Source organism: Dasypus novemcinctus, chromosome 13 (assembly GCF_030445035.2).
Source record: "Dasypus novemcinctus isolate mDasNov1 chromosome 13, mDasNov1.1.hap2, whole genome shotgun sequence".
Lineage (NCBI taxonomy): Eukaryota > Metazoa > Chordata > Mammalia > Cingulata > Dasypodidae > Dasypus > Dasypus novemcinctus.
Genome location: NC_080685.1, coordinates 47,452,368 through 47,467,395, shown reverse-complemented (window position 1 = coordinate 47,467,395; position 15,028 = coordinate 47,452,368). Strand labels below are relative to the sequence as shown.

Genomic DNA, 15,028 nt, shown 5'->3' with positions numbered 1-15,028 from the left:
CTGGGCGGCTCTCCTTATGGGTGCACTCCTTGCACGTGGGGCTCCCCTACGCGGGGGACACCCCTGTGTGGCAGGGCACTCCTTGCGCGCATCAGCACTGCGCATGGCCAGCTCCACACGGGTCAGGGAGGCCCAGGGCTTGAACCGCGGACCTCCCATGTGGTAGACGGACGCCCTAACCACTGGGCCAAAGTCCGTTTCCCGCAAAGCAAACTTCTTATAGCATACAATTACTATCAAAATTAAACAAACTTATCAGATTAATGATTTCATTATACATACTGACAGAAACATAAAATTCACCAATTTGACTTACAATTGTTACTCTTTTGGTATGGCTGTTTTTAAGTTTTTTATTATTTTACATTTCTGATTTTACTATTTTAAAGATTTTTTTGGAATCAGTGTTGTCTGTAATATGCAAGCTTGTTTTTGGAAATATTTTAATTAGTAATCAGCAAGCAGGGATGTTTGAGAAGTATAAACGCAGTTAAGTTTTAATTTAGCAGTGTAGATAGATATTTAACACATATATTTTGGATTATTACTTTTTTGGAGTATACTTAGATTTAAAGTTCAGGAGTAAGCTAAAGGTTTACTTGTAAGAGGTGAGTAACTGTAGGTTTGATACTTTGCAGGGAATCAAGAGGGACAGAATATTGGGGTTTGAATGGGATATGGGTAGGTTTTTTTAAAAGATTTATTTCTCTCCCCTTCCCTGCCCACCCCCCCCCCCCCCCCCAGTTGTCTGTTCTCTCTGTCCATTCACTGTGTGTTCTTCTGTGTCCACTTCTATTCTTGTCAGCAGCCGGGGAATCTGTGTATCTTTTTGTTGCATCATCTTGCTGCATCAGCTCTCCATGTGTGCGGTATCACTCCTGGGTAGGCTGGAACTCTTTCACACGGGGTGGCTCTTCTTATGGGGCGCACTCCTTGCGTGTGGGACTCCCTATGTAGGGGCACCTAGTGTGGTGTGGCATTCCTTGTGTGCATCTGCACTGTGCATGGGCCATCTCCACACGGGTCAAGGAGGTCCTGGGTTTGAACCGCCAACCTCCCATATGGTAGGCAGATGCTTTATTCGTTGAGCCAAGTCCGCTTCCCTGGGTAGGATTTTTGAGTTGAACTGTGTCTGATTTGTGATGGGCAGCAATGATAGTAATTTTAGTATTTTAGATTTCCAGGCTTAAAGTTCGACAGAAAAAAGGGGGAGCAGAGGAGGAAGTGAGTGGGTGAACAGGTAGCTTCTTAGTGGTTACAGTAAGAGAGGGATTGTGAAATTATTTTATTGACCTCCACCTTTGAGATTGAGGAGTGACCTAAGGGTTTATGGACTTTGGGAAGGGCAGAGTAAATGGCTTTTTTATTATTAAGAAATGAAATTGGCTTATCTGCCACCATCAGAGTTACTTGAAGCTCTGCTTTGGAGATGGGCGTAGGGTCTGCAAGGTTCCTGGGCACCTTTTATCATCTGTTGGCAGTTCCAGAAGGTATGGGAGGTTAAAGCTGGGGGTTGGTGGTGGAAATTCAGTTGTAATATTTGAAGAGATAGCATCTACTGAAGGCAGGACTAGAAGAGGTGGTAGAGGTAAATCTATAGATTCTGTTAATGAAGGAGCAGTAGAGGCTGCATCCTTTTGTGATTTTACACGTTAAAGGGAATGTATGTAGAGGACAGAGGGCCATACGAACCATTGCCCAGGCTAACAATACTGAAAAAGGGATTTTCCCCCTTGCTCATTTTTTCTTTTTAGGTTTCGGCCCACCTGCTCCCATAATTCTAAATCTAGGGTACCCTCTTCTGGGAAATAAGGACAGAACACAGAAATGGTTTATAATAATTGTAACTGTTGACTTTCCTTAATTTGACAGTCTGCAACTTTAAGAAGTTATTGCAAAGTACCCAGATATACCAAGTGTTGTTTGGACAGAGAATTTTCCATACTGCTCTGTTGATTCTAAACACGTTGGCAGCTATTCCCTTAAGAGGATACTGCTGTCCCTTACCATGGGATGAGAACTTAGTCCGGACTGAATCTCCTTCACGTGTTGATCACGTCATCTGTTTCCTCACACAGGGCACCACTTGTGGGAGTTGAAGGATTACTAACTTGACGAGCAAGTTAGAGATGATGCAGGGGACTACACTGAAACACAGTTAAGTGGTAGAGCCCTCTTTTATTCAGAGATATATTAGTATATATACTTTTGGGGGCTAGACTTTTGCCCAAGAATTTTTCGAGTTAGACATTAGAATTTTGTTTCTCTTATCGCCATATCCGGTGACAGGGGAGTAGGACAGCACAAGCTGTTTCTGCTGATCTTTGATGCCTGAACAAAGAACATATACGAATAGACCCTTATGGCCTTGCTGGTCTGTTAGTTTTTACTTCTCCTATTTACGATTAGGGGGAAGGGGTAAAATGGACTGGACTGTTTTCAGCTCAAGGACTTTGTGCAAGCATGGCTGTTTTCAGCTCACAGATGTTAGTAGCAATCAAATTCTTTTTTTTTTTTTTAAAGATACATAGATCACAAAAAATGTAAAGTACAACTAATTAAAATGGTATGGCTTTGGAGCATGAATAGATAAATAGATCAATGAAACAATAGAGCAGAGATGGGCATACTTTCCTTAAAGGGTCAAATAGTAAATATTTTAGACTTGCTGGCCACAGGATCATTGTCTCAACTGCTCACCTCTGCTGTAGTTGCTTGAAAGCATCCACAAACAAAATGTAAACAAATGGATGTAGCTGTGTTTCAAAAAAAATTAACTTACAAAAATATGGGATCATCTGGCTATAAAAAGTTGCTTCTGTAGTTCAGAGGGGGAAAGGACTGTCTTTTCAATAAACAATACTGTTTAAAAAAATATATATATATATGTAAGAGATTCCCATACACCCCATACCCTACACCACCCCACTCCTCCCACATTAACAACCTCTTTCATCAATGTGGCGCATTCATTGCATTTGGTGAATACTTTTTGGAGCACTTCTACACTGCATGGATTATAGTTTACATTGTAATTTACACTCTACCCTAGTCCATTCAGTGGGTTATGGTAGGATATATGATGTCCTGCATCAGTCCCTGCATTATCATTCAGGACAACCCCAAGTCCCGAAAATGCCCCCGTATTATACCTCTTTTTCCCTCTCTCCCTGCCTTCAGCTACTCCAGTGGCCACTGTCTCCACATCAATGAGGTAATTTCTTTCATTGCTAGAATTATAATAATTCTGTGGTAGAATACCAGTAAGTCCACTCTAGCCCATATTTCATTCCCCAATCCTGAGGACTCTCGGATGGTAATGCCCATTCCATCTCTTAATTGAGAGGGGGCTTCGATCCCACAAGGACATCATTTTTTGTAATCATGAAGGTAAACAAAAGCCCTGAAATAAGGATTTGGCTGTGACTACATGTATACTATATGACTATACTAGTCACACTACTGTGCAAGAAAGACAGTAGAAAAATACAGTAGCCACTAAGAGGTGAATAGTTTCATCCAGTAAAAGCGAAAGATTCCAGCCTGAGAGAGAGGAAGAGTTGACTTCATTTTTGTAAGGAGAGAAGGTCACTCCATGAGGGTAAATGCTATGAGTGTGGCTTGCCTTATTTTTAAACACTATCTACAAAGTTAAATCAGAATCATTATTTTAGGTTTTAGGTTAGCCATGAAAGTTATATAGGATGCTAGCTTTGCATATTTACATGCTGGATGGAATGTGTGTGTATATGTGTGTGTGTGTGTGTTCATGTGAGAAAAGTGTCTCTGTTTACCTGAGCAGCAACCTCTTTCCATTACCTGGCAGGGGCATTTGAGAGCATTTCACTCACACTAACACTCCAGTCCCCATCTGTTAACATTTATTCCTCCCCCCCAGTTGTCTGCTCTCTTGTGTCCATTCACTGTGTGTTCTTCTGTGTCTGCTTGCATTCTTGTTAGGTGGCACAGGAATCTGTCTCTTTTTTATTGCATCATCTTGCTGTGTCAGCTCTCTGTGTATGTGGCGCCACTCCTGGGCAGGATGTGCTTTTTGTGCAGGGCATCTCTCCTTGCGGGGTGCACTCCTTGCGCGAGGCGCCCCCCTATGCAGAGGACACTCCTGCATGGCATGGCACTCCTTGTGTGCAGCAGCCCTGTGCATGGGCCAGCTCACCACACTGGCCAGGACGCCTTGGGTTTGAACCCAGACCTCCTATATGGTAGGCGGACACTCTATCAGTTGAGCCACATCCACTTCTCTGATCCAGTCTTAATGAGTCAGAGTAGGTTTCTCTGAGGAAAGATATAAGAATTAAGACAAGAGGATAAATAGGAATGAATTAGGCAAAGGTAAGAGAAGAGAAAGAGTTTCCTTGCAAAACTCTTCATCTGGGAAGAGCTCGATTCATTCCAGGAACTAAAAGAAGGCCTTCAAAGCTGTAGCCCTGCAAGAGAGGGAGACCAGACCATACCAGATTTTATGGACAATGTTAAGGATTTTGCCCTTTATCCAAGGGCTGTGAGAAGTTTTAATTGGGGATGGGGAGGTGGTGGCAGGCTCAGATTTGGATTTTAAATAATGTCAATTTGTATTCATTGTGAATTGGGGGATGGGGGCAGATAGATGCAAGGTGGCCATTTAGAAGGCCCATGGCAGTAATTCATCAAAGAAATGACGCTAGCATAGGTTAGGATGGTATCAGTGAAATTGAAGAGAAGTGAATAAATTTGAGAAATGCTTTGGAAATAGAATTCAAGGGACTTGTGGGTGTATGAGATGTGGAAAATGAAAAAAAAAAAGAGGTGTCCAAAACAGTTCTGATGTCTCTTCCATGTGCAACTACCTCCTGAGATAATACATACTGGAAGAGGACCTAGTCTAGGAAATAGAAGTCTTGAATTTGATATTGCAGTTGTTGAATTTGAGTTTCTGAGAGTCATCTAAGTGAAGGTGTCTAGTAAGCTGGAACCCAGAGGAGCATACTGAGCTGGACATGTGCATTTGGGAATTTTTGGTACATAGATGGCAATTGATACCTTAGATTAAAAATCACTTAGGTGGATTGTATAGAGAAGAGGAAACTGATATGCTGGTGAATGTTCAACAACCAGCTAGATGTCAGAGAAAGGTACTGATTTGTAGTGCTTACAAATTTCCATGGGTAAATGACTGATTTTGAGCTTCCAGTGGTATAAGAACCGGATGAAAAGAATCCTGAAAATAAACAATTAGCTCTTACATACGGGTATGAACCAACTCAAACACATAGAAAAGGACCTAAAACCAAGTCTTTAGCCATGCCAACATCTAAAGCAAGTTAGAGAAGGATGAGGCTGCAAATAGGATAGAAAAGGAATAACTAGAAAAGTAGAAATAAAACCAGAAGAGTATGATATCAAAGAAACCAAGAGAAAAGCATTTCAAGGAGGAAGAGATTAATCAATAATGTCAGATGCTTCAGGGGTCATGTAAGATGGGAGCTACAATATACAGTACTTTAAAAATGTCGAGGTCACTTGTGAATATAGAGATCCTATTTCTGGGGGGAAATGGAATATTAGATTGGGGATATTTGAGGAAAATAATAGATTGATGTAGGAGGAGAGAAAATGGAGATGGTAAATATAGATAACTCAGAAATTTGACAGTGATGAATCATAAGAAGGTGACCGATGGAGGGGGTTTTGGACCCAGGAATTTTTTTTTTTCTGTGAAAGACTTGAGTATGCTTCAATATTGAGGAAAATTATCTATTTGAAAAAGAAAGGTTGAATATATATATATAGGAAAGAGAAGAGGTAATTGATATGTTCCAAAACAGGGGCATTGATTTATACGGTGGGAAAATGCTATCTTTGCTGTTAATAAGGAGGGAAAGGGTGGACAGCATATGCTAAGCAAGTCAGTAGGTCTGGTAGTGGGAGGCTGAGGGATTGTTATCTATTGATGAACTGCTTCTGTATTCAGATGGCTTCTGTTTCCTCTGGAGTGTAATTATTTGCTGCTGTTTAGAGAGGAGGTGAGGCTGGAAGTTTGGCAACAATGTAAACAGTTTAAATACTTGTAGAGAATCAAAGATCTATTTGACTAGAGACACATCATATGTTTCCTGAGCATATGATTATCACAGCAACCATGAGCAGAATTCAATTGTCCAGGAGCAAGCACAAAGAAAGCACAATAGTTAACTTCATCTAGAGTTGAGTCTCGATCAAATGGGTCAATTAAAAGTTTGAGCTAGTGAATGATGCTGTTAAGAATGTAACTGAAATGACAAATCAAAGAATCTAAAGAAATGAAGTAGAGGCTGATGGATTAGAGAAGTGTCAAAGGACCATTGCACTGGAAGACCTCATCATGTAAAAGAAGTTGAACAAACTAGCTGTTAAGGATAGCAGGATATGGGTAGTAAACAGAATGGCTTGAGTTACTGAATTTGGTGGGTAAAATACTTTCAAGTGATAACAAGACTAGGCTATATTAGTCCTGTCCTTTCCTCCAGATTTATCTGTGAATTCAGTCAAATCCTCTTTAGAATCAATATATAGATGGCTTTTAAATTTCACCTTTTACTGATTGCAAAAGAACATTAGCATTTTTGTTGGTTGTCAACTACTTTTTAAAAAGAGAAATAGAAAGAAGGTAAAATGGTTTCAAAACAAATGGATGAAACTTACAAATCAGCATGTGCATGATAGAATCTGACGATGAAAAAAAAAAAGGGCTACACTGGGAAATGATTCATCCAGAATACCATTTGAATAGAAGCGATTTCTATATGCTACATTTTAAAATGACATTTTCCTTTTTTTAGAAGATATGAAAAATAAGGTTGGAAAAAAAATCCCAGGGTTTTCTATATTTTAAAAAGCATACCATCAATTGGAAATTAAAAGTAAAAATTATAAAGTACCTTACTCTATATTCTGATGAATAATTATTTAAACAGTATTGAATGAATTTTTAGTGAGAGAGAAAAATTAAGTGGCCTATCTTAACTGAGGTGATTACGACATAGTAGAACATGGAACTTGGGGCCGGAAGATCTGAGATCTTAGAAGTAACACAATGCAATATTTTCCTTTTCTTTTGTCAAGAAAGTGTATTATTTGTTTGATTGAGAGATTAATTACCCTCCTTTTTAGACTATTAAGTAAGGTCCATGAAGGCAAGGATTATGTTTGTTTCTAATCGTCATTGTCATTTATTGACATATCTTTATATAGAACATAGAACATGGTAAGTATTTGATTTGTTGAATAAATGAATCAATGAATAGGAATCATATAATGTATAAAGGTCTTATGGCTTTGAATTATTCTTTTCTTTTATAATGTTATACATAAATAATATTAACAAATCGAAATACCACTTTTACAATTTATGTATTTTATTAATGCAAAGAATATTGAAATAGACTGTTTAAACTTCAGATAGGAGATTACATACTCAGTTTTGGCACCCTTTAAGTGAATATAGAACTCTGTGTCTATCACCAATAAAATCTAACCTTTAATTTTAAATCTTACAAGTATTAGAGATGTTAGAGATGCTATGAGCTTAGGGAGTGAGATTCCCTGAAATTATCATCTTTAATTTTGCTGATTTGTTTCTCATCTTTAATCATGCTGACTTACTGACAATGTTAAAAATTCATTGTTTCATTTTACAACAGTTTGTAATGGGTGTGATTTTTCTCATTCTTCAAATGAGGAGACTGAGCATATAGAAATTATGAGATAGTTGGCATGCTCCAAATAACCACGTTTTTGTTTTGGCTAAGGTTTACATTAATTGGAAGTCAAACTTGAGTGTTCATATAAAATGTAGAAACTCACACATATGTAAAGAGGCCTTTATAAGATGAATAGACTTTTATTCTAAAAATCTAATTTTTTTTCCCCTTAGTGTCAAAATTACAGTTTTAGATTTGTTCTAGGGGATCTGTGTCTTTTCCCTGGTGGTCTGAATTATGCAAAAGGATACTCTATATTCTTTTGTGTTGGGGATTTGTCCTCTGTTGTTTTCTCTGCATTTCACTGCTACTTAATAATGCATTGTGCTTCAAAGTGTTCCTCTCTCTTTCTCTCTCCCTCTTGACCTCTTTCCTCCCCATCCCCTCCCTCCTCATCTATCTTTTATACTATCTGTTTCATGAGGGGAAAGGTGGGAGTGTGCTGCAGGAATGAAAGACTCACACACCAAAACTCTTATGCAGGGAGGGCTTTGTCAGGTTTATTTCTCTTGCTTATATATCATGTATTTTTTCATTTTGCCAAGGACTGGTTAAAGTTAAATTTCTCAAGGATGTTTTGTCTTGGAACAAGAAACCTTGTACCTAGGCTCACATGCTATCTAGCTGCAGAGATGCAAGAAGAAGTCGTTTTCAAACTTCAAGCGAAAAGAGATGGCTTGTGCAGAGATAAGCAAGAGCAGAGCTATTTTTGCTCTGAAGCAAGAACAGATGAGCTTTAATAAATCATTTAACCATGCCCTTGCAGAGGTGGTGGGACTAATTCCCACAGGAGTGAGTTTCAAATAAAATAAACAACACTATATCTAATTATCTGGTCTCTAGAAATTCTACTGTCTAAAATATTTTTAAATGAACTTTTTTCTTTATAAAAGTTTTATATAAAATCTAGAAAATACAGAAAAGTAGAAGAAAAATAAATCTTAAGCTTTGAGTATACTTTTCGACTTTTTTCATTTGCTGCAAAATCATATATTTGATACATGATTGTTTAGACCGATTTTTTAAAGTTTCTTTTTGTGATTTTGTAAATAAATAGTATATCTGAAGAACACAGGTACAATATAAAGAAGAAATTAGTAAACCTACATAGGATCCTACCACCCAAATTTAACCATTATTTAGATCTTGAGATATTTTCTCAACATTCATGTTATATATATATATATATATATATTTGTTTTGTCTGTGCATTCTGGTTTTAAGTATTCTTAATGGAAGAGAACTCCAGACTCTGAAGAGTCTAGATGAAATATGGTATATAGAATGGTCTATTGACAATCTTTGTTGGTATTTAAATAGTCCTTAACTAAGGAAGAAATGCTGCCTTCAGTTTTTCAATATAATTTAAAAATTAAACTATAAAGAAAACTATAAGATAGAAAACAATTTAACCCCTTTGACCTTAGGCAACAATGAAAAAAGGTAATGCAACCACATGGTTAGGGCCATTCAGTTCAGAAAGCTGGAAACTGAGAAGTATCCCCTTGCCCCCCAAACTGTACATTCCCCAGTAGCAACTACTTTTTACAAATTCTTGAGTGTCCTTCCAGAAGAATGTTCCCAGCCTATACCAGATATTAAAGATTTAGGTCATCATCATTCAAGTTCCTTGGCAATGAAACTCTTTAGTATTTTACTGTATGATGATCTTTTGCAGTAGGAACAGAATTTTTTTGTTTAGGATTAATTTACAGTTTCCCTACTCAGTCTTCAGCTTTCTTGTTTTTTACATAATCATTGGCATATTGTTCCTTACCATGTAGCATCTTGCAGAACCACTGCTTTTTGTTACTTCACATCTGTCCCTGCCTTCCCCCCCTAACTCATGAAAGATTCTATTTCATTCTGTTGCCTTTCTTGCTAGTGTTTTGGGTATAGACTGGATGTATGCTCATAACATTAAAAGAGTTAGGCACATTAGTTATTACTGGTAAAATTTGAACAAAGTGTGATTGAATGTGAGGAATCTGTTTTATTATGTATAAATTATATTTTTAAATGTTGAAAGTCTGGCTTGAATTGGGGCTGTTTTGTGCCAAGTCCAGATGTAGTCCTGTTATAGCCCTAGAGAGCTTTTAAATCTAGGGAGTAAACAAAGTGTCTCCTGAAAGGCAAATCAGAAAGTTAAGTTTAAATCAAGTGTGAACACAATTTGTACTTGGCATGATACTTAAACCATTTTTCATAGAGGAAGTAGTACTGGCTTGGGAGAGTTTCCTTGTCTGTAAATAGAAATTATTCTTATGCAGTTTTAAAAGGTCTCTTTGAAGTAAATCACAGTTCACAGCTCTGGATGAAGGAATGAGCTAATTTTTCAAGATGGTATGAAATATGTTTTTTTCTTGGTATGTGGGTATTGTCATGAAACTCTTGGTTAAAACTGCAAGAGTATACACTTAGGATCTTAGACTTTTTTGAAGTCTTATAGACATCATTATTGTTGCTGTTTTGGGGGGGAGAGAGGCGGGAAGGTACGAGGATTGAACCCAGGACCTCTTGTACATGGGAAACAACTGCTCAACCATGGAGCCACATCCACTTCCCAATAAGAGTTGGTTTCTTTGTTTGGTTGGTTTTTGTTTTTAGGAGGTACCAGGGACGAACTTGCTACCTTGTACATAGGAAGCAGGTACTTAACCCCTTGAGTTACATCTGCTCCTTTTCTTTTTGATGCTTATTTATCGGAGTTTCATTTCATGCTTTGCAGAGTAGCAAAGTCTCCTTTCAACACCTCATTAGAGTACTAGATTTCTGAGGGAATGTTTACAGATTCTTGCTTTCCCAGTAGAGTGTGGTCTCTGATATCTATTTAAATTTTTTTCTTTTATAATAAAAAAGTAATTTGTTTATGTTGTTTTTTTCCTAGAGGTCATAACTACCTTAGAGTAACAGAATAATTTTGGGCAGCATAGTGTATGATTTCTGTAGTTTCCTAAATAACATCTGCATTGTAATTTTTTGGTCTCTTAAATTGATTATATATTAGAAGGACATATCCCACTGACTTTTGGCTCCTTGATATTCAGGAATTGGGATACAAATGAAAAGGAGTACTTTATTCAACATGCTTGATATCATAGGGAACAGGATCAGTCCCTCTATTCCATTTCATAATTTCTACTTCCCTTTGCCTACATGACTGTTAAAATGTAACAGAACTTGATCCTATCTAGAATTATTTGATTTTACATAGGGGAGTAGTTAAATCACTCGATATTTCATTGTATTAGGCCCACTGAAATTAATAGTTTCTAAAGGGACTTTTGCATCATTTTCCACAGGCAATACTGTTTAGTGGGAGAAAGCATGGGCTTTTGGGCTTTGCAAAGTCTGAAGGACCAGAGTTTGAGTTCTGACTGCCATTTCTTTGCTTTGTAACCTTGGGCCATTGTTCAGTTTTTCTGAGCGTTGGAATCCTTGTCCATTAAATAGGAATACTACCAACATTATCTATTTTTGTAAGAATGAAATGAGATAATGTGTATAAAGACACTTAGTATGTATTCTAAAAATAGTAGCCATTATTGTTATCATCATGACTTTTGCTATCATTAATTTCTTAAAGTTTCAATCATTTTCCAGTTGCTAATTTATTAAACATTCTGAGAAATGTTTGCCTGCTTTTTGAGGAAGAGGAAAGGAAGAAAAGTCATTTTAACAGAAGAGAGGGTGGAATAATGAATAGAGCATTCCCGATTTGTTTGTCATTTATTTCAAGGGAGATTCTTGTGCACTGATATTCACTAGAATTTGAAAGAGATCAGGAGACTGGGTTCAGCAACAGGGTTGGGTGAAGAAAGGAGATTCGTTCTTTGCTTTATATAATTTGGAGAACATGATCTACCCCTCACAGCCTTCATACTATTATTTTCACGCATGCAAATTTTAATTACTTTATATCCCACAAGAGATTATTGTTTTGTATAGCCATTAATCATTTATATTTACCCACATATACTCCCATTGTTCTTCATTCCTTTCTTCAATTCCTTGAATCATCTGTGTTTATTTTCTTTTTTCCTTTAGAACTCCCTTTAGAATTTTTACTAACAATAAATTTTTTCAATTTCTCCCTATCTGGAAATGTCTTCATTTAACCTTAACTTTTGAAAAATATTTTGGCTGCTTATGGAATACTTTGTTGGGAGCCATTTTCAGTTCTAGAATTTCCACTTGATTAAAAATAATAGATATGACTCTGGTAAAATTTTCTATTTTGACATGTGTTTTCTTAAACCTGTCATTGTTATTTGGAAGCCTATGTCTGATAATAACAGTGTTATCCATGGATCTCTTTTTACTGTCTGTTTTTTCTCTTGCTTCTCTTTGATATGTCTGGTGCCATTGTATGCTGGGTTTTGTGTATGAAAAGTTGTAGAGTTTCTAGAGATGAAGGGGGTTAGAATGGAGGAAATATCATTGCAGTATGATCCAGGACTAAGCACTGACTAAACGCAAAGCTATTTCAAATATTCTAAAGAACAGTTTACCCATAGCATTGGGTTCCAGGAAATGCAACAGAAAGATTAGAGTATTTACCAGGGATCTCTTCTTTAGCAGGTTTGAACTCTCATTTTTCTCTCCCCAGACCTCCAGAAACTCCACTGAGCTTTATAGCTACTTTCTGCTCAACTTTATAGCCTTACACCCTTTGGAATTTAAAAATTTTCAGCACAGATTTGAGCTGATGTTTCTGATTCTCTTCTGTTGTCTTTTCTTTGCTCCTCAAAGTTTGGGTGTTTTGGTAGGCAAAAACTCCAAGTTTTGTCTCCCTGTCTCTGAAAGATTGCCCAAAGCTCTGCTAGTTTCTTTATCTCTTGGCATCTTTCCTCTGCCAGCTTCTTAGGCTCCTCAGTTTCTTTCCCAGTTTGGTTCAAGACTTAGAATACGTCCATGGTATAGAAGCAGTACAAAGACTGTTGCGCTCCCTTCACTGAACTTCTTGTCTTTTGGATCTTGGATATTCAAATACTAACTGCTTGGAAGGGCTTCAAGATCATCAAACAGATTTTTTTTTTCATAATCTACTTTTCTAGTTGTTCTTGGAAACTGGTGTTGGTTTACTCTAAGTACTTAGTCATAGCTAGAATCAGTAGTTTCTCAGTTTATTTATTTTATACTAAAACTGTTTTCTGGGTAGGATGTAGGGCAAAAGTCTGCTTCCTCCCTCAGAATTAAAGAGTGATTCAAGAGTATAATTGGCAAGTTTTGTGTTATGTTACCTGGAGAAATGGAAGTGCCAGTTTTTATTGTTTTTCATTTATCTCACTGTCTTTGCCCTTTTGCCTTCAATTAGATGTACCACCATTTCTTCCATTTTATAATTTTATTTATTTTAATGAAGGTAATGTTTCAATGACTAATTTGCATGAATGAATATTTTAATACATGGTAAATATTGCATAAGCTACTAATATTTACATTTTCTGTTCAAAGGAAAATAAATGCTAGAATGCACAATGAGGCCTAAACTCAAGACAACAGCCTTGTTAGGAGCAAGGTGGAAAAATGTATGAAGAAAGGCTTTTATTAATGTCATACTATGCCCCTTATTTTATGTTTATTTTCTCTTGTAAATGTGACTTGAAGAAGATTGTGGGAAAAATTAAATAGTGTCTTTAAAACTACTCATCTACATCACAATTTATGAATATAATCATAAACATATCTATAATTTCACCATTAGGGTTTATAAGTAAATCACTTCCATAAAGAATGCACTCATATATCCTAACTGTTGAATCAAGTAGCATGTCCAGAATTAACAATAAAACATTTGGATTCCTTTCTTCCTTATGCCCTTAGTTTCTGATTGTAATGAAAGACATTTGGGGCTGGAATATTTTTATTAACATATAGTGGGAAATCCTGCTTAGTGGTCAAGGCACAGAGGCCAGTCTTTGCCTTGCCTTTTTTTTTCCCCCCTCTTCTCTGTGCTAGCCATGAGAATTCATCTCAAAGACCTCCACTAGAGGGAGCTTAATTGACCAAGTGCCCCAGCTGCTGTGCTCTAAAAACCACCATAGCTTTTGCAAACTAGGCCATGCTTCCTAGGGGCTGCTTCTAGCCATTTGAGTTAGAGGAGCAGGGAAACTAAAGCATGCTTGTCCCTGGGAGACAAAGGATTCCGTTGAAGGCTGATTTTGTCTTGAGCCCTCCTTGATGCCTTCTTGAGCCCTCCATGGACTCTACAGTCATCTAGAATGATTCTACTCAGCTTTCCTTCCCTTTAGCCTTCTCTTGGGATCAGACTTAGGCTGCAATCTGTCAGCTTTCCCAGCCTTCCCTGGCTTCCTCCCCCTTTTGTCTTATGAAAATTATTCTTAATAAAATTTTTGCATATTTAATCCTAATTTAGTATTTGCTTCTTGGTGAACCTGGAATAACACATTCTCCTACTATTTCTATAAAAAGATACTATGATATAAAGTTACCAAGGAGAGAAAGGATATTTAGTGTAATTGTAATGACAATAATATTTTAATGCTACTAGATTATTAAATTTAGAAAAGTGAAAATGTCATATAATTGAGAGCTAGCCTTTCAGAAATATTTCCTTATATTAGTTTATTGATAGGTTTTTCAAATGTAAACTTGCTTTTAGTGGTCTTTTTGAATTATTATAGTAGGCAGATCTACAGAGCTCATGATCTAAAATAATGTCAGTTTACTCAGGGTAACTGGATGGCTGTGAAGTATTAAGCAGATCATAAATCATCCTTGAGATATCCAAGTATATTTAATGAGGAATTAGAAGGAGATATTTCAGAGGGTGTGTCGATAATATTAATATATTGGTGAAAAGTAGAATAGTTCAGTATAATAAATAGGTATGACACATTTGTTTTCTGCAAATATTTGATAATTCTTGTTTTCATTTTGAATGACTTAAGCAAGACTGCTTATATTTTATATGTCAGTATTAAAATTCTTCTATCTGTCTTTGCAGAACCATAGCGAAAGATATGTTTTCATTGCAGAGTGGTATGACCCAAATGCTTCACTTCTTCGACGTTATGAACTTTTATTTTACCCAGGGGATGGATCTGTTGAAATGGTAAATGAACCTTATTTTGCTTGAATGTTGGTAAAGTGGGTGAAGATGGGATAGGGAGAGGAGTAGTATTGCCTTTTATATAGTTGTTTTTTAAAATACATTTATATATTGTAATGGAAAATTTTATATGCATTATAATTCCAATGCAAGAAGATAACTGTTCCATTATTTTTATGTCAAAAATAGTAATTAATGTATTTTGGTTAGAAAACTC

At 36.7% G+C, this 15,028-nt stretch overlaps 1 protein-coding gene across 2 annotated transcripts in view; it reads left to right on the top strand.

Annotated features, from left to right (window-relative positions):
* The window catches only part of NME7 (NME/NM23 family member 7), a 295,291-nt gene that overhangs the window by 54,937 nt on the left and 225,326 nt on the right, over window positions 1–15,028 (top strand). For both annotated transcript variants that reach the window (XM_004464181.4, XM_058310088.2), the window contains exon 2: window positions 14,707–14,814. In XM_004464181.4, coding sequence (XP_004464238.1) covers window positions 14,707–14,814 — 108 coding nt within the window. The remainder of the gene's footprint in view (window positions 1–14,706; window positions 14,815–15,028) is intronic.